Source organism: Trichosurus vulpecula, chromosome 6 (assembly GCF_011100635.1).
Source record: "Trichosurus vulpecula isolate mTriVul1 chromosome 6, mTriVul1.pri, whole genome shotgun sequence".
Lineage (NCBI taxonomy): Eukaryota > Metazoa > Chordata > Mammalia > Diprotodontia > Phalangeridae > Trichosurus > Trichosurus vulpecula.
Window position 1 is genome coordinate 29,526,871 of NC_050578.1, and position 22,546 is coordinate 29,549,416.

The 22,546-nt window shown below is 39.9% G+C and overlaps 1 protein-coding gene across 1 annotated transcript in view; it reads right to left on the reverse strand.

Moving 5' to 3' along the window:
• The window catches only part of LOC118854049 (long-chain-fatty-acid--CoA ligase 1-like), a 101,228-nt gene that overhangs the window by 48,432 nt on the left and 30,250 nt on the right, over positions 1-22,546 (reverse strand). The window contains exon 2 of the mRNA XM_036764354.1: positions 15,769-15,995. Within this exon, the coding sequence (XP_036620249.1) occupies positions 15,769-15,963 (195 nt within the window). The 5' untranslated portion in view covers positions 15,964-15,995. The remainder of the gene's footprint in view (positions 1-15,768; positions 15,996-22,546) is intronic.

The window sequence follows — 22,546 nt, forward strand, 5'->3', positions numbered from 1 at the left end:
ATAACTTTATATTCCTAAATCTCACTAAACTGTGTACAATTAGAAACTCAACATTAGAGAAGAGCAGACAGCAAAATTAAACAAAGCAGACAAAGAAATATCAAACTTCATTATTTTGCCCATTTTAAAATCTTGTGTACACAGAAGCATGAACGCAGTTCGAAATCTTTAATAGCAATAAAGGTACAATCACCCATCTATTTAGCCTAACATCTTAACTCCAAATATTTGATCTGCAATGTATACTTCAGCAGTTTCCCATCGCATAATTATTAAAATTTTTTCCTATTTAGAACCAGCAACTTATTTTTTGTTCTTTCTGTACATTTTCTTTTAAAGTAAGAACTCTTTCTCCTCTAAGAACTGGCTCATATTTATCCTTTATCAAAAACTAAAGGGGGTAGGGAGGAGAAGGTGTTGCATTTTAAAAAGTTTTTCACTTTTATAAGGAAAGATAGAATTCATTCTCACAGAAATTCACAAGTTGTGTTGCTGGTGCAGGATTTCTTCTATTAGGCAATTAAATTGGGAATCGGATGCAAATCCCCCTTTATCATCACAGGAATCAGCATTATTCAGAAATAAAGGGGCTTTTGTATTTTTTTAAATCAAGCAATAGTCTTTCAACCAAATGATTTTGATTTGGAAGTTAAAAATCAACATAAACTATGGTGTGCACAAACTCCAAGGGAATTAATTTCTTTTCCATTCTATCCCATAGTTGCAAAGGAGAAATAAAGTTTCACTCAACAGAGCCCTTAGAGAGAGGAAAAAAAGTTAGTAAGAGTTGGCATTCTAGAAAGCAGGTATCTTGCACACACAGCACAGAGAAAGGAGTTTTGGAGCAAGTCAGCTGGGCGATAGTACAGGAGGCAGGCTGTGCGCTCAGCAGAAGGCTTCACCACCTGGTACTGGTTTATTACTTTCACTGCCTGGTCATCAATACGTAACCAGCCATTCAGACCAATTTGGAAGACATCTGTAGTATAATGACCACCAGTTGCACTGTTTCCATGATGATAGACCACTGCAAAAAGTCGATAGTTTCTGTGGCCTTTAAAATTTTTATTTTTTACACCTGGAGAAAGCAGCTCTCTGCTAATTTCCAACCACAGCGAAGGGGAAATAAAGGGTATAGGACTTCAAATACTTTACCCAATTAAAAGCCTAAAATCACTAATTAAGTTTAGATTATTCATGTGGTAGGATATAACACGCACGCATAGGTATCTTTGCAAGGGCTTTCTACTTTATAACTCAGAATAGGAGAAATGATATGGATTTGGCAGCATACCTCAGTGCCTTACAAACTAAGCACGAGGGCAGGGCAGGGGCTCCCCATGTCGGGAGAGCAAATAGCAGATCCACCAACTATGCTGTTGACAGTTTTAGTTAGGAAATGTTTGCATGTATTCCTAGACTTCGAGTAGAGTATCAACCATGGGAAGGAGTTGGCTGAGCATATCTATATCTATATCTATATCTAGTTTACTAGGGTCAAATGCAAACCCTCACAGAACATAATCACTATTTCACTTATCAGTTCTTTTTAATGAAACACACCATCTTAACTAAAACAACCATTTTTGAAAATAAAATGTATATGTAAATAGAATAAAAAAAAAAGAAACACTGGCCCAGAAGTAAGAGCGAAATCAGACCTCCTGCTGTCTGCTGCATTATTGGGAGTGCAAGCAAAAGAACCAGGAGGACAGAACAGTGTCACTCTGGGGAGGCTAGTTACATAGGTGGCTTTCCCTGGGGGCCCATGCCAGGAAGAGCATCTTGCAGGATGCTGGAGGTGTTCAGGAAAAATAACAAGATTGTGGTCAGTAATCCCTCCCAAGTCCTTCCTTAGTGTCTCTGGAGTACCTGGGCCAGAGGACCCAGCGCATTCACATCTTTGCTGATCTTCTGGTCTATCTATACGCAAATCAGAATAATGGTACAGGCTTTGGGAGAAGAGTCTTGCTTTCCCCATCAGGAGCTGGCCCCAGTAGAGAAGGTGAATAATTAAGGGTTGGCTGGTGCCTTTCCTGGAGGCTGGCACAAAGGGACAGTGAATTAGACTTGGGAGGGAGGAAGACCCATGGCTTGAATCTCTCTTTGGCTAGTAAGCTGTGAGACCTTGGGGAGGACCCTTTCTGGATCTCAGTTTCTTCATCTGTAAATTGAGGGGGTTGGGCTTGACAGCCTCTTACGTCCCTTCATTCTTTCTTGCTCTACATCTATGACTTACGAAAGAAGAGGCACAGTACCTACACCTGAGGAGATGTAGGAGTTGGGGTTAACAAAACATTTCTAAGTGATCTTTTGATGTCACCAGTTTGTCTCCTCTACCACCCACCAGCCGCCCTACTGTAATCAAAACTTTTTCTCTATGCATGGTCCCCCTGACCTTAGAGTTCTTCAAAACTGCTTCACTCTGTCACTAAGCCCATTCTAAACCATCCATTCAACATCCCTACTTCCCCCAAGGCTAGCTGTGGGTAGCTGTGTGTTCTGTGCACCAATCACACAAATTTAAAGTTTGGTGATGGTGATCTTCATAAACCTCCACCACACTTTGCATATGCTCACGTTTTTGAAGCATAGGATCTGGACAGCGAAGCTAGACACTGTCAATGTCAGTCCCTCCACGGAGATCCTTGGGTTTCCTTCTCCTGCAGCAGGGGCTCCTGGGTTTTCTGTAAAACCCCGGATCGTGCTGCCATGGAAGTCACACAACTCTACTCTGCAAGAAAAGCTGTGCCCAGGAACTGGTTTTACCCATTAAACAATATGGGCTTATAACAGAAACAAGGTCAAGCAACTAGTCTGACCAAGGGTGCTCGGTATAGATCAGCTGGCCTGGCCTCAGGTTATTAGTGTCATGCCATTAAACCTGAGCCTCCTGAACTGGGAGTCTCAGAGGGAGAACAACTTTACTTAACCTGATCACTACCCCACAACAACTTTCCAGAAAGTTTTGAACCTCTGGGCATCGTTTCTACCTGGCAATCTCTTCACCAAGGATATTTAAAACAATTATGGATTTTCAGCCAAGTCTTCACAACTCCAGCAACTGTTTCAAGAAGAATTTCCTTCCTCTCTATGTCAGATGTTTATCTTGCAAAAATGTCACCTTGGTGCCTTCTCTACAGCCTCCTCACTATCTAACTTACCCATCTCCACTAAGAATCCACTGTTAGGCCACCTACAGTCACTGGGCTATTGATCCTCCAAATGTGGTATCTGCTCAAAAATCAAGCAAGATGATAGACTACTGGGGCAAATTAATCACATCCACATTGGCATTCTCACGAGAGAGTATGCTAAAAAGACAAAGAAGTTTCAGCTAAAAGCAAGGATGGCTAACAGGTAAAGAGAAAGCTTCATTATGTGACCACAGGCAGCAAGAAACATTTTATGGGAAATGCTGTCACTGGTCCTTTCAATGCTCATGATGAACATAGGAAAGGGGACAATCATGAAGAAATTTGCAGTGTAAGTTGCTCTGCCATCTGTTAGAAGATAAAGTAGAGAGATTCTACAAGGGAACTAAAATGGTTCTCCAAACTAATTCAGTGTATAACTTGACACTTGGCGACTTCAGTGCAGAAGTGGGTACAGGGTACGGTGGTGAAATATATGGCTCAAGGTTAGGAAAGGAATGAAAAAGGTCAAAGGCTTTAGACTATGCAGAGGCCTCATATCCACATATCATGAATAATTTCTTCACAGCTGGAAGGTGCAAGAGCAAAGCATCCTTGCCAACTTAACTGACAGGAAACAACTGATAGGAAGGTCACCACCAATGGGGCTGTCTGGCCACCAAAGAGAGCAAAGGTCAGCATTAGCACGAATTATCAGGAAGGATAAAGATCAGCTGGCATGGTGTGCAGTTACATACTGACCTGTTCAAACAGTTTATTCGTCTATTAAGTCTAAGCAAAGCCATGGCTCTGCTGGTTAAAATTCTCAGAAAAGGGGTGGCAACTTAAGAAAAGCTCAATCAGTGCCATATAGAAGAGACCAAAAGAGCCCCAAGATGAACTTAACTCCTTAAATATCTACCTGCCAAACAGAGAAGGCAAAGACAACATGAGTTTAGGAAGCAAATTCATCTGCAAAACATTAAAGAGGACAGCTGAAGGTTATACACAGTACCACCACACAAAATTAGTGAGAGAGAGAGAGACGGAGAAAGAGAGAGACAGAGAGACAGAGACAGAGAGAGAGAGACAGAGAGACAGAGAGAGAGAGAGAGACAGAGACAGAGAGACAGAGAGAAACATCATCAGTACTCTGTATGAGTACTGACAGTACTCATATATACATGGATTTGTACATGCATACATATCAGAGGATGCACACACATACACACACGCAGCATAGATAGAAGGGAACCTGAGAAAGAAGTTTTTCTTGACATTAAGCCTCTCTCCACAGCAGTTTTTACCCCAGTGCTCTCCTGGCTCTGTCCCCTGTATTCTCCTTGCAGAGGATGGCCCTTCAAGTGCTTGAAGATGTGTGTGTATGTGTGTGTTTGTTATACACGAATACATATACATACACTTATGTATGTATACACACATACACATATATGCAGGCATACCTTTTAGATATTATAGATTTGGTTCCAGACCACCCCAGATCTTTTGGGTTCCCAGTGCCTATAAAAGTTATGTTTACACTATACTGTAGTCTATTAAGTGTTCAATAAATAGTATTTGTCCAAAAACAATGTACATATCTTAATTAAAAACACTTTATTGATTAAAAAAAAGCTAAGGCTTAGGATGAAAAATGCTATCCATCCCCAGAGAAAGAACTGATGGTGTCTGAATACAGACTGAAGCAACTTTTGGGTTTTTTCCATTTTATTTTTCTTGAGTTTTTTTTTGTCTGTGTTTTCTTTTACAACATGACTATTATGGATATGTTTTGCATGACTACACATACATAACCTGTATCAAAGTGCTTGGTTTTTCAATGAGCGGGGGTGAGGAGGGAGAAAGAGATAGAATTTGGAACTCCAAATTTTAAAAACAAATGTTTAAAATTGTTCTTACATTTAATTGGGGAAAAATTACTAAATACTAAATAAACACACACACACAAACTAGCCATCATCTAAGCCTTCAGCAAGGTGTAAGCTTTTTGCTGGTGGAGGGTCTCGCCTCCATGTTGATGGCTGCTGACTGATCAGGGTGATGGGTGCTGCAGGCTGGGGTGTCTGGGGAAATTTCTTAAAATAAGACAACAATGAAATTTACTGCATGGATTGACTCTTCTTTACATTTGAATGCTTAGAGGCCATTGTAGGATTATTAATAGGCCTGATTTCAATATTGTTGCGTTGTGGGGAATAGGGAGGCCTGAGGAGAGGGAGAAAGACAGTGGAACCGCTGGTTGGTGAAGTAGTCAGAACAATTACATTTCTTGATTAAGTTCACCATCTTATATAGGCATGTTTTGTGGTTTCCCAAAACAATCACGATATTGAAATCAAAGATCACTGATCACGGATCACCATCACAGATATAATAATCATCATGAAAAAGTTCAATACGGGCAAAGTGCCATAAAGGAAAGTGCAATAAAACAAAGTATGCCTGACTATACCTGTGTGTATATATACAGAGGCATCTATATTCCTCAATTATATATGTACAATACATACATGTGCATGTAGATATACATGCAGATACACACGTGTGCACATATTAATTACTAAGATGTATAATAGTTCTCTATATTTCTACCTTGTATCAGGACATTTACATGTTATCTCCCTCATTAAATGGTGAACTCCTTGAAAGCAGGGACTGGTTTTGCCTTTCTCTCTCTGTATGCCCAGTGTTTATTAGCATAGAGCCTGGCACATAGTAGGCTCTTCACAAATGCTTCCTGGTTGACTCTTAACAATGAAACCTGCTAGAAAGTGAGTGGATTCCACCTTGTTTGATGTTTTGAAGCATCCCTCCCATAAGCTCTGTCTGACTCAGTTTGGATACAGGGCAACAAACTATAGCATGTGTGACTTCCTCAATGCCTATGTTTACCACCCATCTTAGACTGTTGCTGTCCCAGTGACCAGGGAGACTATGCTGTGCCAGGATTCCTCATCTGTGATCAGGTTACCCATACCTGCTGTTTCAGGTTCTCATTGCCAATCACCAGCCTGAGCCTCTCTCTGCAGCAGCTTTTACCCCAGTGCTCTCCTGGTTCTGCCCCCTGGGACCAAAGGGGCAACCTATGTGGGTGGGTGCCCTGATTCCTGGGCCCTTCTGTGCCTATGCTGATGGCACCTGCATCCTTCCTGTCCTTTCTGCCCACTATAGACTGAGCTTGATCTTTCAGTTTCAGGCCTATCTTCAGACCCATCCCTAGAATACCAGACTCCTGCCTCGATCTCACGTCCCTTTCTCTGGTCTTCACCTGACCCAGCAGGTCTTTCTTCACCCCCATTGCCAGGCTTCCTCTAGCTGTGCTCATCCAGATACCCTTCAAATCTGAATGCCAAAATGTTGGCCAACCCTCTAATTGCAACATCCTGATATGCTGAATACCAGAACCTTGGACTGCTGGGCTGGGTTCAGTATGTTTCTTAACCATATAAGACAGCAGAAGTCTAACGACTGTGCCTTAACATACCATCAGACTGAGGAAATAGATAGGAGAGCTCTAATTTGTTTTTATGATTTAAGAATCGTTCAACTAATTCTCATAATAATGATAATTATATTAATTCTAATTGAACTAAAACTAAGAAGACAAGGAAATAAGTGCGATAGGATTAAACTACTGCTTAGCGGAGGTCTAGGTTTTAGTTGCTTGATTTGAATATGCCCAACATCTTTACTGAGCAGCAGAGCTGACATCCTCCTAGGGGATGCAACAGGAACAAGAACTTTGGAATGTGCAGAGCTAAAGCTCTGACTTATAAATGCCTTAACAAGTACTTTTTGGGAATGTCCCGCCCTTTATGTCCCCCACCCCCCACTCAAATTTCTGGCAAATAGTGTCTTGCAATAAAGTGACCAAGCAAAATGAGAAAGTTAATGTGACTACTACCAGACCAGACTGACAAAAAAAGTTATAGAACATTGTTACATTGTTCCCATTTGTTTGCAAATGAGATACAAATATGCAACATTCTGGGTCATGAACTTGGTTCCCTCAACAGCAAGACCCTCAGAGACACTGAATCATTCCTTGATGAAATTGAATACTCCAGGTTGTTGTTAATTTTTCTCCCCCCCACTCTCGACCCCACCAGTTTCTCATATATCCACCCCAAACCTACATTAAGGAGAGCTCTGATCATTTTTAAGTGGCCTTATGTTCAACTTGGGCCAAAAATCACAACCCAACATCATCTGCAGGTATCTTTGCGCTGCCAGGCCCTAGAATTGCACCTACTCAGTATCTAATTGATGCTTCCTGATTGATCCAGGTAATAAGACAAAGGCAGAGATTTTTAACTTTTTTCTCCATCATGGGCCTCAGCAGTCTGGTGAAATCCTTCTCAGAATCAAGTTTTTGAATGCATAAAATCCAATGCATAAGATTGAAAAAAACTTTGATTATAGAGGGATACAGCTATCAAATATTATTTTTAAACTCACACTCAGAGACCTCAGGTTAAGAACCCCGTTCTAAAGTGAATGGAATTCTAGCAATTTTTAGTGGAGGCATTTGCTACCTAGGCCATTCACTGCATCTGCAACAAACAAGTCTTATCCTACTCACAGACATTTGCAAGTGATTTAGTGAGACTACAGATGTTCTACATTCTCTCTTCCCTCAAAAGACTGGAGTTACTATTCTTCCCTTTCTTTGTATGGGTCAGGGATAAGTTGCTCTTAATAGATTTTAAAAGTTACACTTTCACAATCAAGAGGTTTTTTCCTATTCTAGTATCTTATAGAAATGGTTGTTTCATTTCTTAAGCTCAGAATAAAATAAATTTTTAAAAAGAGTTCAGTCCCATATGGCCACCATACTCAGACCAGGATTTTATCTGTTTTGCTCATGGCTCTTTTGCTTACCTCGGGGGACACAAGGCTGAAAATTAACAGCTTTTCCCCTCCACAGTGGCTCTGTCCGTGTGCAAGGGGTCTTATCATCCTAGCAATTCTTGGTTGATCTTGACAGTTTTATCCCTTATGTTTGAATTCAGTCTCAATATAACAATCCAAGTTACAAGTATCATTAAATCTTGATGTGGAGAAGGAAGAGAAGACAGATGGTATACAGTACACAGAGCTGAAGCCCAAATACTCTGTACTTAATACAAAAATCAGAGCGGATTTCCTCCATTTCCTCCATTCTTCCCTTCCAATGTTTGGGCAGCTTTGAAAGCAGGAAGACAATATTTATTGGTAAACCTGAAAATTTGGTTGAAGGAAACAACAGAGCTAGGTGATAGAAAAATCCATGTTGTTTATTATTTTCCCTTGAAGCGTACGTACAAGTAAGCTAGCTTAGCTATGCTGCCTCCCAGTACCTACTCTAACAGGAGAGGGGTTCTGCTACCGTTGCCTCCTCTCTCTTCCTCCCGCCTTTCCCCCTTCCCTTAAGGGTTCTGTTTTTTGCCTTCTGCCCTATTCCTGCTTCCTTCCCTTAAAGGCTCTGATTATGGGGAGGATAAATGCATTTTATCCTTACTCCTAGCCTTCCCTTACCTGCCCTAGTCCTCCTCCATCTTCCCTTTCCCCCTTCCTAAGGGATAGGATATGGAGAGTCAGAAAAATCAGGAACGCCAAGGCTTCCCCAAAGACCATAGGGGTGCTAGTAGCCAACTCATGAAACCTTCTAATTCTCTGTTGTTTAAACTCTGAGCTCAGTCTGTATTTGTTCTGTATTTGTTTTGTTAATTGTCTGTTAATTGTCTGTGTGAAAGCCTGTGCTCTATGTCTATACTGTGTAAAATCTGAAACACGGGTAGCCAGAGATCTCTAAGGCTGCAGTTAGGGAAACAGAGCCTTTTTTTTTGTCATATCTGGTCTTGGCCAAGTTGGACTTGCAGAAAAAAATAGAGCTGAAACATTTTAGCAGATTCTGAGATTGATTACTCATTAAAGGTTGGGAAATTGGTTAGTTGGATTTTGAGAGAGAACTCCTGAGACTGTAAAATCACTCCAGGAGCATACTCTTGCTGAAACACCTCCTCCCAATGCTGATCTCTTATCATTCCCCACTCCCTCCCCAGAGTTAAGAGGGAATTTTTTCCCTTAGATTTAAGTGCAAAAAGTTTTTAAGGCGTGAGCAAAAGGTGAAGTTTACTTGAGTTACAATCATTGAGATCTTTCACCATTGTTGTAAAAGTTAGAGCAGCTAAAACAAACTCCTTTTGTCCTAGATCAGATTAGGAGAAGAGAATGCAGGAGAACTGTAGGGAAAACTTAAACCACCCTTCCCCACCTGGCAAAAGGAGGAGAAAGACAGAATTTCACAGACTGACAGTATCCTGACAGTCCTGTGCCCCCGGATACCTTTGTAGCCCATCCTTTCTGGCAAAGATTGGAAATGTCACCCAGGTCCTATGCATTCTGCCCACTCCATCCCCAGCAGCTGCAAACTGCCCTAGGCTCAGTAACTTCTGCAGTTGTGGGGGAAGGGCGAGGTAGATGGTAGAGGTAGCCTCCCAGAATTGTCACCACTGGGATACTAGCTTCTGCTCTAGGTAACTTAACACATCTTTGTTCCAATTGCAAAACTGCATTTCAATCTCTGTTTGACCTGTTTCCTGATTTGTAAAGGGAAAATAATAATGATGGTTGTTATGGGCTCAAAATGATAACGATTGTAAAATGCTTAAACATAACGTATGGTATATGTTAGATACAACATTATTATTATCTTTCTCTAACTTAATGTAATTGTTAACTTTTGAAGTGGTTTTTAAATACCAAAAGTAATAAGCTGAATAATTTCTATATGTCATAATCTGGAAATGCAATTGATGTCATCCGAAAATTGTTTCTGTATTTCTAAAATTTCATTGTATTTCTAAAATTCTCTTAGATTGTGAAATTTGAGAAGACCATTGTGTGGTAAGAAATGATATTATAGCAATTTTAATCTGATTTTGATATATGTGAATTGGGTTTTTAAAGGGATGTGATAAAATTTGGAGCTATTATATTTGGTTATAACAAGAAATAATTAATAATACTGATATTTAACCATAAGAACAGACTTTCTATGTGAAAAAGTTTTCTATTATGAGAATATATCTGGTGTTTTAAAATTATAGTTTCAAATGATGAGATGAAAGATTCTCTGTGCAAGGAGATTTAGAAATGTGTTCACCTAAATTGACAAATGAGTTGTTTCAAGTTTTAAAATGCATAATTATGTTAAGGGCATTGTTACATTTCTAAATTGTGTAATTTGGCAAACAGATGTATCAGCAATATTGAAGAAAAAATGTGATTTTATAAATAATAATCTTTTACAATGCTAAGCGTACTGGGCCTTAGAAATTAAAATATTACCACTAGTGATTATGAATCCAGATTTGATTTGCTTATCCAACTCAGTTATGATCACTTGATTGGTAATTAAATAGATTCTGTTTCAAGTTTTAAATACATGATAATTGCTTGTGCTGTACTTGTATTTCTAAACTTGGTATATTATGCAACTTGGTTAACATTGCATTACCTATGCTGTTAGAAAAACAATTCCTCTTATAATCCAGATGTTATTAGATTAAGAACTGTGCCTAATTAAGAAATTGAGGTTGTTAACTGAAACAAGGACTTTTGAAACCACCTAGTCATGAATTCTTATCAATCTTGTGTGGTTTTCTGTGTAGAAGAATTCCTGTGAAGTAAGTTTTTAAGGTCCTGGTAAACTTTGTTATTGTGATAAGGTTAATTTAATTGGATATGTAATTATAGAAACTAAACATCCTCCACATTACAACACCTTTTTGACTAAGGATCTTTGTAATATCTAGGAATTCTGTGCAATATTTGAGAATGAGGACATTTGGCACCAACTTAGTTAATGCATTCCAGTGTTTATGGGTTAATTTGCTTTAAGGAAAAAGAAGGAGATGTCTATCATTTTAAAACCTCCTAAATAATTTTCTTCAGAAAAGTTTAGTGAGTATTCCTTTTAACATTAGGATAAATTTTAAACTGTTTTTAAGGAAGGGAAATAATTCTAGAAATGTTTTGAAAAATGTTTTTGTGATTTTAAGCAAAAGTTAGAGCTTATCCATGTGTATAAGATTTAATTCCTAAAGTGTCCCTTTCCTCTAGAATGAGTAAACAGGGGACATAAATCCATCAACCTGTGAGGTTAGTCATTAACCTGTTTGCTTTGTTTAAGAAGCTGGAATGGATTCCAGTATAGACAGTTATGTCAGTAAAAAGTATTAACTTATGAGCTATTTTGTCTTATGGTTGAAACATAAAGGAAGACTGAATAATGGGTTTGAAAGATTTGAAAAGGTAAATAAAGGTTTGATTGGAAATACGAAAGGCAGATAAGAAAGTTTGGGGACAAATGGGAGTTAGCTAAGCCTCTCCTGTCCTGAGAGAATACTAGTTTCAGATTGTTTAAGTAAGTTGAGAAAGAGTGTGAGAAAGTATTTTAAAAGACAGAAAAGTTATGTAGCTTGATTTGATAATTATTAGCTCAATGAAATTTGGAACAGTCCTATCTGAAGGATATTTATTTGCTATTTAAGATTTTATGGGACTACAATTTAATATTGTTTTAAGCTTTGATTACAGGGATAGGTCACGTGAAGCCAGTAGTAGAATGGCAGGCATTACAGGCTGAGAATTTTTTAAAGGTAGATGTCTGTGCCTGGGAAAAAGTTTTGAAGACGACCTTGGACACGGCCTAGGTAGGATCTTCCTGACTCTATTTCCCAATTCTGCTATTTCCTTTCTAAAAAGAAAAATCCCTGCCTGATTACTCCTAAGCCCTGATTTCAGTGCCTAGTGACTATATGATTGGCTGTCAGATATGACTTGTGCCTGGAATCAAACAGAGCTAAGGAAGTTCTTTCCTTCTGTTAAGATATATGACATTGTCCCTCTTTTCTTTCATAGAAAATTTATATTATCAAGAAGTTTTGTAAGCACAATGCTAAATCTATTAGGTAATAGATGAATATTGGAATACCTCTGAGTTATTATAATAGGATGCAAGAATGAATAGCTTACAATTTTAACCTATGTTCATGACCAAATAAAGATTAAAAGAATATAGAGATAACATCCTCCAAAAGGAGGAAATAATTAGACAAAGTAATAATGCAAAGATGTAATGTGCTAGATGTCTAATAAAAAAACGGGATAGCAAATTTTGAGGAAAAGGCAATAGGATCAGATTGATTACTCCAAGAATTATATACAGATGTGTATGATTGGCTCCAAAATTTATCAATCATGGAAATTCAAGCTAATAAGTATGTTTTGGTAATAAGATCTTAAATTAGGATTTTTGCACAAGAAAATTGTATAAGATATTGTTACAAGTGAAATAATATCTCCTTTGTAAAGTATCTGTCTGATAATTTTAAAAGGAAGATGAGTTCAATTTATGGTTGGACCTTCATATTTTAAAGGTTTAAGGATAGAAACAGCAGATGATATATAAACTGAAACACTCTGAAGGTTCAAAAAAGGAGAGCCAAATTTAAGTGATTGTACTAAGTTATATTAAGTTAGAATTGTCTGAGAATTTCTAGCTCTGAACCAGAGAAGCAGAACTCTCTTTTACTATCTAGGGACCAGATAACAACAATCAGGCATCTGGGATTTAAAAAAAATGCTGCTTTAAATGGATATTGGGAATATGTAACTGTGATTTAAACTTACTTTGTATACAAATTGTGCAATTAATTGCTGGAATTAAATCAGAAACATTTTAATCTTTGTTAAGAATGGCTTGTGGGTTATTTTGTAAATGTTATCAAAGAGACATGGCATGACTAAAGTTTATGATGTTAGTCAACATTGTTAATAATGATTGCATTACCTTGTATGGTTCATGTTTAAGTTTTCTTGGTTATCTAATACATAAATGTAAAACATGTGATATGCAAATTTCCCCCTCTCAATACCAGTCTATTGTGAGCCATCCAAGTGGTTTGGTCTGTACCTGACTCAATGTAATTGTGCAGTTTTGTGAATTATGAGAAGAACTTCATTGTATTTGTTTAAACTCAGCTCTGTGTGGCTGGGATATTGAACCATTCATTTCACTGTTTGAACTTAGCCCTGCATGGCTGGGACCTATGTTGTACTGTTTTTCTCTCAATTATCAAATCATATGTGTTCTGGGAGCTCCTGTCAGGTCTGACTACTTCTACAGCTGCCAACTTGTGGATATGGACTTCTTGATCCTTCCATCACATCTGAGGACTGCCCCTGCTCCCAAGTGGACATCTGAGCCCATAGGACACCTTGCCCTCCGGTTTCAAAGGAGCCTGAAGGGGACAGCTTCAGAGGAAGGCAACCCTCCCAAGAGCCCAGACCAGAACCTGAACAAAGAACTGCTCTTCCCCTTTCTGAGTCCCTTGCATTCCCAAGACTGTTTTTCTGTACCTTTGGTGTCTTTAGATAATTTTACTTAGCTGCTCTAGTTTCCCCATTATGCTCCCTACCCTGATCCCCCTTGCAACTCACTCCCTCTGCTTGTTTACAATTAGTTTACAATTACTGCCCATCTCTGGGGATGTCCAACCACAGAAAGAAAAAAAAAACCTGAATCCACCTAGATAAGGATTTTTAGAACTTCACCCCTGAGGAAGATAGAGGTTCTTCCATACCTTAATTGGTCTTCAGGCGAAACTTCCAGCTTGCCTTTGACCAAAAGGAGGAAATGTGGAACATTTTACACCACTTTATATCATTTTTAATTTCAACCAGACCCAGAGCCTGAATTAATGAGTAACTGGAAGAAGATCCAGGACCTGGGCTTCTTTGTTCTCTAAACTTTGCTCAGGTAATACCCTAACCTCTGTCAACAAGGCCAGATCAGATTGACCTAAGGACATTCTTACCCCTGTTAGGCATTAAAGGAGGAGACCCTAACCCCAAGGGAGAATATTAACTGACCTTTGTCAACATTCTTTACAACCTTATTCCATTAAGGAAAATCCTCTTCTTGTATCATGGTTAAACATACATGGGGGCCATGGAGGTGAGGTAACACAGGCTTGCTGGGTCTGCTAAAACAACGTATGTAAGTTTTCTCATTCCTTTGTTCAGACAGCCAGAGCTTATGCTCTGACTCCTTGTACGTACAAGTAAGCTAGCTTAGCTATGCTTTAGGGGAAAATAATAAACAACATGGATTTTTCTATCACCTAGCTCTGTTGTTTCCTTCAACCAAACTTTCAGGTTTAACAGTATAATAGACAGAGATCTGGCTGTAGAATCAGAAACATCTTAAAACACATTATTGACTATGGAACCCTAGGAAAGGAGCCCTGCTGAAAAGCGGAGCCAGAAAAGGACAAAACCAAGGTCCCAGGTTTGACTAAGGGTAGTTTCCGTGGCAAGGAGAGAAGACCAGTATTTCTGAGCATCCACAACATGATAAAAATCCTGCTTAAGATAGATCTGGGCCTACAACATAGCAAGATCTACATCTGCTGTGGCTGGAACCCAGGTAGGACATATGCTCCCCTGGAAGGCACTGTTTTAACCCAGAATCCCACTGAAAGGAGAAAAGGGCTCCTAAGTGACAGGGAAGGCCAAGAGAAGCACATGTGCAATAGAAGAAGCATGGATTTGGGAGCAAAAGGGCCTGGGATCAAGTACTGGTTTTGCCCTTATTAGATAGCTAGGTGGTGTATGTAGATAGAGCACGGGGTCTGAAGTCAAGAAGGGCTGAGTTCAAATCTAGCCTCAGACACTTACTAGGTATGTGACTCTGGCCAAGTCACTTGACTTCCCTAAGGATCCATTTCCTAGACTGAAAAATGGGGATTATAGTAGCCCCTACCTCCCAGGGCTACTGTGAGGCTCAAATGAGAACATCTTTCCAAAGTGCCTATCACAAAGTAGGGACTGTACAAATGCTTATCACCTTCCCCTTTCCTTAGAAATGCTTATTCCCTTTTTGATGGCTAAGTCATTTTACCCTTCTGCTCTGTTGTGTCATCTGTAAGTAATGGATCAGATAAAGAATCAAGGTCCCTGCCACCTCAAAATATATGACCCGAGGAAGGCTTCCCAAGTCCTGAAAATGGGACCAAGGACAGGTCCACAGACTTCAAGATATATAGAGACAGAGATATAGAAACATGGAGATAGGTATTTTGAGAGATATGGAGATATAGATAGATATGAAGAGATATAAATAGAAATAAAGACAGATATAAAGAGAGACAGATATGTAAAGAGATACCAATATATAGAAACAGATAGATATGAACAGAGATAGATATGAATAGAGATATAGAGATAGATATATAAAAAGAGTTCAGTAGATCTATAAAGACATAGAGATATGGAGATAGACATAGAGATATGGAGAAATAGAGATAAAGAGTTAGAGATGCATAAAGAAATGTATACAGAGATAGATACAGATAGAGATATATAGATAGATGGATACAGATAGGTAGAAATAGAGATATATAGATAGAAATAGATATATAGAGATAGATAGATGACAGATCTAGATAGAGATGATAGCTTCTACCTCAACCTTCACTAAATGCACTAAATGAGGAACCTGAGATGGATGTGTACAAGCCCCACGTGACAGAGGATGGCAGCCTAAGCCTGACCCAGAACTCACCTCCACTTCCACCGACTGCATGGAGAGGTCACACGGGGGTATCAGAGCCTTGGGTCTTGTAGCATACCAGAAAGTCGTGAGTGCAGCAAAAGCGCCAAAGCCTATCAACGTGTTTGTTGGGATAGTGCGCACATATTCATGGAAGTCTCCAAATTCCGGCATTTGAAAGTATCGAAATAATTCCTGTGCCTGCATTGTCCCGTTGTGGTTGTCCCTTAGGCCAGATTCTGTAGGCAAAGAAGGAACAAATTCAGCATTTCATAATGCGACTCCATCTGTGATCCCCAGTTTCCAATTATTAGGTTGAATTGCTAGATCATCTAAAGGCCCCTTCCAGCTATAAAGTCACAGGTCAAAATCTAATCAATGATAGGCCCACCAGGCTTCAAGTCCTATAATTCAATGTTTTCCAAATAGACTACAATTTTCCTACCAGAAGTTAACAGAAATACTTCAAGTTTTAAGACAAATTGAGAAACAATTTTGATCATTTTCTTTCCTCTTGAGAAATTCCTTTTAACAGCATTAAGGAGATTTTATAATTAATAGGTGACCAGTTCTTATACCACAGTCAAAAAAGTGATCTATCTTTGAATCCGGACTTAGATACCTAATAGCTGTGTGACCTTAGACAAGTCACTTGATTTCCCTCAGCTTCTCTTTCCTCATCTGCAAAACATGGATGATAACGTTGCCTACTTCACTGCACTGTGGTGAGGAAAAGTGAATTAATGTATGTTTAGCACTTTGTAAACCTCAAAGCACTATGTTAGCTGCTATCCCTATTATGCTCACTATTCTCCATTCACCCAACTATGCTCACTAATCTCTGTTCACCCAACATGAGATAGTCAAACTCAATGGACAATACTGATATCAGTACAGTCAAAGAATAGCCAGAAACCTCAAGTCACCAGTTTGTCTCTACTCTTCGTCACATCCTTATAAAGTTTCCCAAATGGCAAAATAAATTGATCTGAATTTCACACACTCTCATGTGAAAGTAAGCAAGCATCTCTTCTATTTCCTTTCTATTCAAGATGTTTAGGCAGAAGCCCCTTCAGTGAATGGGCAAATAATAGTGAAAATTAAAAAACGCAACAGTCCAACCAGACGGCAACCCCTGTTCTCATTCCAGTCTACACTTAAACTGAAACTCTGCTCTACCCACCAAACTCACTGCTACATCTGCCATGAAGTATTCTTTGGATCTACCAACTGGAAAGCTTTCAAAATTTTCTTGTAGCACTTTCGTTGGCTCTTAATTATGAGGCAGAATATGTTTATGTCTACATTTTCTCTTTCTGAAGGTCTGATCATATCACCCTTCCCTCCCACCCCAAACTCAAATGCCCTCCTACTGCCTCTAAAAAAAAGACTCCTCTGTTTGACATCTCAGTCTCTTTAAAACCTTGCCCTTCAGCCACTCTACTCCCCTCCTTGAACTCAGGAATTCCTCCACACTGGCCTACTCACTACTCTACATATACTCTATTTCTCACCTCCATAGGCCTTTGCATGGCTGTTCTCCATGCTTGGAATGCATTCCCTCCTCACTGCCTGCCACCTCTTGGACTCTCTGGTTACCTTCCAGACTAAGTTCAATCACGGTCTTCTACAGGAAGTCTTTCCTCATCCCCTGGCTGCCAGGGTGCTCTCACCCCAAATTATCATGTAAATGTTGATATGTGTGCATGATTAGACTATGGACTCCTTGAGAGCGTTTACTGTTTCACGTTGGTTTTTGTATCTTTAGTGCTTAGCACACAGTAAGCAAGGAATATTAATTATTTCATTTTTGTAGACCTATTACCTAGCACTGGGGCCCAATAAGAGGAAAAAGTAAGTTCTTCACAAATGGTTAGATGGAGTTGAAAATGAATAAAGAGACTAGAAAATAAGTTAGGTAAATTGTGAAAACTTGACTTCATTTTTATGTTTTGCCTGATCTTAGATGATATCTATCAAGTGCCCAGGGAACTGCTGAGGCCTACTACTTTTCATCAACAAATTAAGCATTTATTATGCCACTGCAGAGTACAAAAGTGCACAACATTATGCTAATCTGATTGAGATGTCAAGATACACACAGGTAACAGGTTAGCAAACAAGCCAATTTGCAATAAAGTACTAAGCTGTAAGATACAAACAATTAGAGGACACCAGTGCATATAACAAGGTGCTAATTGTAGAGTGCTGACAATCAGCACATTTGTAATTCAGAGAATTCCTGATGGGGTATGTCCCAAAGTTTCAGTCTAGTGTACTAGCAGAAAGAGGCAGAATTAATTAGCACACAACTCACGTGTTTGGTAGTTTTGCTGAACTACTTACCCTCCTACCCCACTTCTTTATAATTCTTTGTTGCAAGGGATGGGAAAGGTATATATTTGAAAATAAAGGGGATATTAAAAGCTATCAACAAAAATAAAAATAAGCAAATACCATGAGACACCAAAGTTCTTCCCCAGCTCCTGACACCTCTCCCCCCAGCTCTGTCTGGCTGTGTTTTCCTTTGACTGAAGGAAAGCAGAACACTTGAGAGTTTGGATGTTATAGCAGTAGGTAGTTTTCTTTAACAGTCAAGTCACAAGAGAACTTTCTAAACTTGGAAAGAAAGTCATTAGCTTGATTCTATCGAAACCCAAGTTTACAAAGTCATTTCCCTGCCCCCCCACCTCAAATGGTATTTGGTTGCTGGAAGTAGATCAGAAACCTAGAGATATCAGAGTATAATATTTATTAGGTTAACTCATCAAACAGTCCCTACATCTTTTGGCCCTTTTTTTGTTCCAATAAACATTGCTCACAGTTTTTGGTAGGCAAACAAGTAGGCTTTCCGTGACAAACAAGGCACAGGTAAGCAAATGTTTTTTCCTTAAACCTCTTAAGAGACCACCCTACTTGAAGAGCCCCCAGATGGCCAGGGAGAGAACCCAGGGCATGTAGGAACAGAAGGGTGAGTGGAGGTTATAGAGTATTGATGTCAGCTCAGCTGGCACCTTCCTGAACCTCCAAGGGCTCTCAGGGCATTAGTCAAATGCAGAACCTCTAGCAGCTGCCCACTAGGCTAAAGGTAACTAGCAGGCAAAATCCATACTTGACTTCCTCAGAGGGAGGGAAGAATAAGCCAACAGCAGTAAAGCAGAAATCACCCCACTGCCCCACCCACAGAGGGTGAGAGATACCGCTGAGAGAGATTTCCTTTTGCTCAGCCTCCTTTAAAAAAGATGACAACAGGCATTTAAAAAGAAAAAAAAAACAATGATGACAGTAATCCTCCTTTCTAAGAAGCAATGTAAAGCATATTTAACCATGATAAATGCGCAGCTAAATTCTGCCAACTCAGCAGTTTGGGTTTTTTTTTTTTTAATACCAAGGAGAAGGAATTTTTGAATTACTTGTAAAGAATCAACATTTTTCTCCATTCATTTCATCCTCATTTATTACTCTTTACCATATAAGGAACAAGAAATGCAACATCAATATCTAGCATCCAGAGGAGCTGGGTACGAATCTTACAAATGATGCTTATGATTCTGGTGACCTTAGATGAGTCCCTCACCTTCTTGGCCTGTTTTTTTCATTGTAAAATGAGAAGTCTGTTACTGGATCGCCCCTAAGGTTTCTTCCAGTTCTAAGTCTAGGATCCCTGGAGCACTGCATGGGGCAATTAGAAGACCCCTCTAGACCTTGTTCTCTCACTAACTAGGATCAAAGAGTTTGAACCTGACCATCTCTGAAAGGGGTTTTCTTCTAGCTCAAACATTCCATGTTCCTACATGATCTGAACCCCCAACTACCTTGGTAACATTCCTCTGAAGGCACCAATGGCTTGAATAGACTGGCAGATCACTCCTTCCCTATCCCGCAACCAAAAAATAAAAATAAAAATAAAAAACAACAATAAAACAGAACACACACACACACACACACACACACACACACACACAAAATAAACAGAGATCCTTGGACGACCTCTAAGTAAGCAGGAGGTGAACGTTCAGAGCCATCCTCTTAAGGCTTCATTACGAAGATACCCAAGCTGGGTCAAGGCTATCTCTTAACTATTTATTATCAGAACCACAGCTTCTGCTTTGATTATCAAACACTTAATTCAGGGAAGACTGTGACTTCTGGAGGACTAGCCTCTCAGTTCATAACTCCAGCACATAAATCATTGGGCATTTACTAAGAATATAAGTCAATCAGCTTAAAGGCTTATCAGTCCTGTGCTCTGTGGATGCAGGGTGGCTGACAGTTTCTCTGCCCCACATCCACTCCTCTGGCCCAGGCCTGGGTTCCTTCAGCTTAGTTGTTTTCCCTTGGATTCCTTATTCCTTCCTATCCAAAATGACAGAATGCAATGATGGGCTGGGGAATTAATCACAAAAATAAAAGAAAGCAGTCATAACATGATCCAGTATTAAAGAAATGTGCATGGACAAATCCATTAGATTTACTGGACAGATAGTGGGGTTGAAGTGGGGTCAGATTCAGGAGAACAAGATTCTATCCTGGTTATATTCCTTGTAGGCAGTCTCCTAATTTGTAAAAACTGCTAATAAGTATTATTTGCAAAAATAAAATAAATGTTTTTTGTATAGTGCTTTATATTTGTGAATTATCTCACTTCAGTCACATGCCAACCCTGTGAGGAAGGTACTTGTGATGCTACAGGTTTTATCAAAAGGAAACTAAGATTTGGTAGTTGGTTGGCACAGTGGATAGAGCATAGGGCCTGGAATCAGGAAGACCTGAGTTCAAATTCAGCCTCAGATGGGCCAGACAGCTACATGACCCTGCACAAGTCACTTAATATTGGTCTGCCTCAGTTTTCTCAACTGGAAAATGGGTGTCATAATAGGGTTGAGGTGTGGATCAAATGAGATAATATTTCTAAAGCGCTTAGCACAGTGCCTGGCATATAGCTGATGCTTAATATACGCTGATTCCCTTTCCTTTCCCTTGGCAAGTTGAAGGGACCGGCTCAAATGAGGTCACACAATGAAAGAAGATGTGCTGGATGGATATAGCATTTATTAAGTGATTACTATGTGTCAGGCACTGTGCTAAAACCCTGGGAATACAAATAGGAGCAAAATAGATCATTCCTGCCCTCGAGGAGCTTACGTTCTAACGGGGGAAGACAATAAATAAAGAAAGGGGAGGTGGAAAAGTCCATAAATTCAAGAGTGAAGATCCTGGAGAAATGAGACTGATGGCCTGGTGTCTTGAAAAGCTAATGATTTGTTCCCTGAAGGTTTCTAGAGTCCTTCCAAATGTATTAGTAATTAAGGTGGGACTTTCTTTTTTTTTAAACTGTTTTCTCTTTTGGAGCACTTATAGAATCAAGTGCCTTTGATGAGTCTGGCCTTTGTTCGTTTGATTAAATCTGCAGTCTTTGATGACCTGATTACCTCAAGGGAAAGTCTAGTTTACATGGGTTTGAGTTGCATGTCTGTGAAGCCCTTTGACCCTGAAGAAGCTTTTAGGTGATGTGGCATCTTGTGATGCCCTTTGATCCTGAACAGGGTATGTAAACTAAGAGGTTACCACTTTTTTGGCGGGGCGGGGCTCTCACTTACGGTTAAAGTGTTTGTGTGGAGACTCTGGGTAGCTGCTGGAGCCCCCAGCTTTAAAGAAAACCCAGACGTTGACGCTTCTCTGGTAATTATTGTGATTTGGTCAGACAGATAAGAAGGCTGTCTCTTGATTCACGTTTGTTTACTCTGTTTATATAATGCACGTTTGTAATTTGTTTGTATTTGCTCTGAATTTCAGGGTGCTGGCTTTTTCCCTTGAACTAAGTGAATGATATATGTATGTCTGATTATAGTGAGATTGTTAACCCCTTACAGTTGCTTTCTTTAGAAAAGCAGATCAAAGAACCTGTGAGGGCAACCCTTCTGTGTGCTGGTGTATATTGGTCTTACACCCGTACAGCAGCACTGTTGTTACACAAAACTCTAGAATTCTGCTTCTATGAAGTCACTCACTGCTCCTTCAATGAAACTACCCACAGTTTAACTCTGCTATACAATGCGCATTTGTCCCTTTTTCCCTGAGACCAGGGGGAAAGGGAACTTAGAACATACAAAACTTCAGAAAACTTTATTGGGTTTTTACTCTGTGGGGGGAAAAAGGATGGGGGCAGGATGAGAGAGGGGAAGTGTTACGGGCGGAGTTAGAGCCAAGCCCTGCCCTCCTCGGACCTCCATGCCCAGGGGCCTGCTGAGATAAACTCAGGGCCCTGAGATATGGGTGGAGCCAGGAGGAGGGGTCTCGCCTTTGTTGCCTCCCTAGCAATTCCAGGTCTTTGCCTGGACCTGCCTGAGCAAATGGAACTTCCGGCTCTCTGTCTGGGTTTACCAGAACACATGGAACTTCTGGTTCTTTGCCTGGACTGCCTGCCCTCAGGGAGCTTCGGGTTAGCTCGGGAAGAGAAGGGGAGGAGAGTAGGTGGAGTTGGGGTGGTCCTAGAACCCAGGTGTCTTGATTTTTACCTGTCCTTTTACCCACATAACCAAAGAATGTACCTATGTCACTAAAGATATAAAAATGCTGCTTACTGAAATAAAATTCGGAGTCATTCACCACCTTTTGGCTCCCACCCCATACATTGTCCGCGAGATCAGGCCCTTTGCTAGGCAAAGGCCTGGGGCTTGGGGGGAACCCCGAGTATGGTTGCGAGGCCGGGACTCGCAACAAGTGGCGCCCAGAACATGGGGCAACTACATGGCTAGGCCATACCTGTGTGCACCCACGACACCCAAGC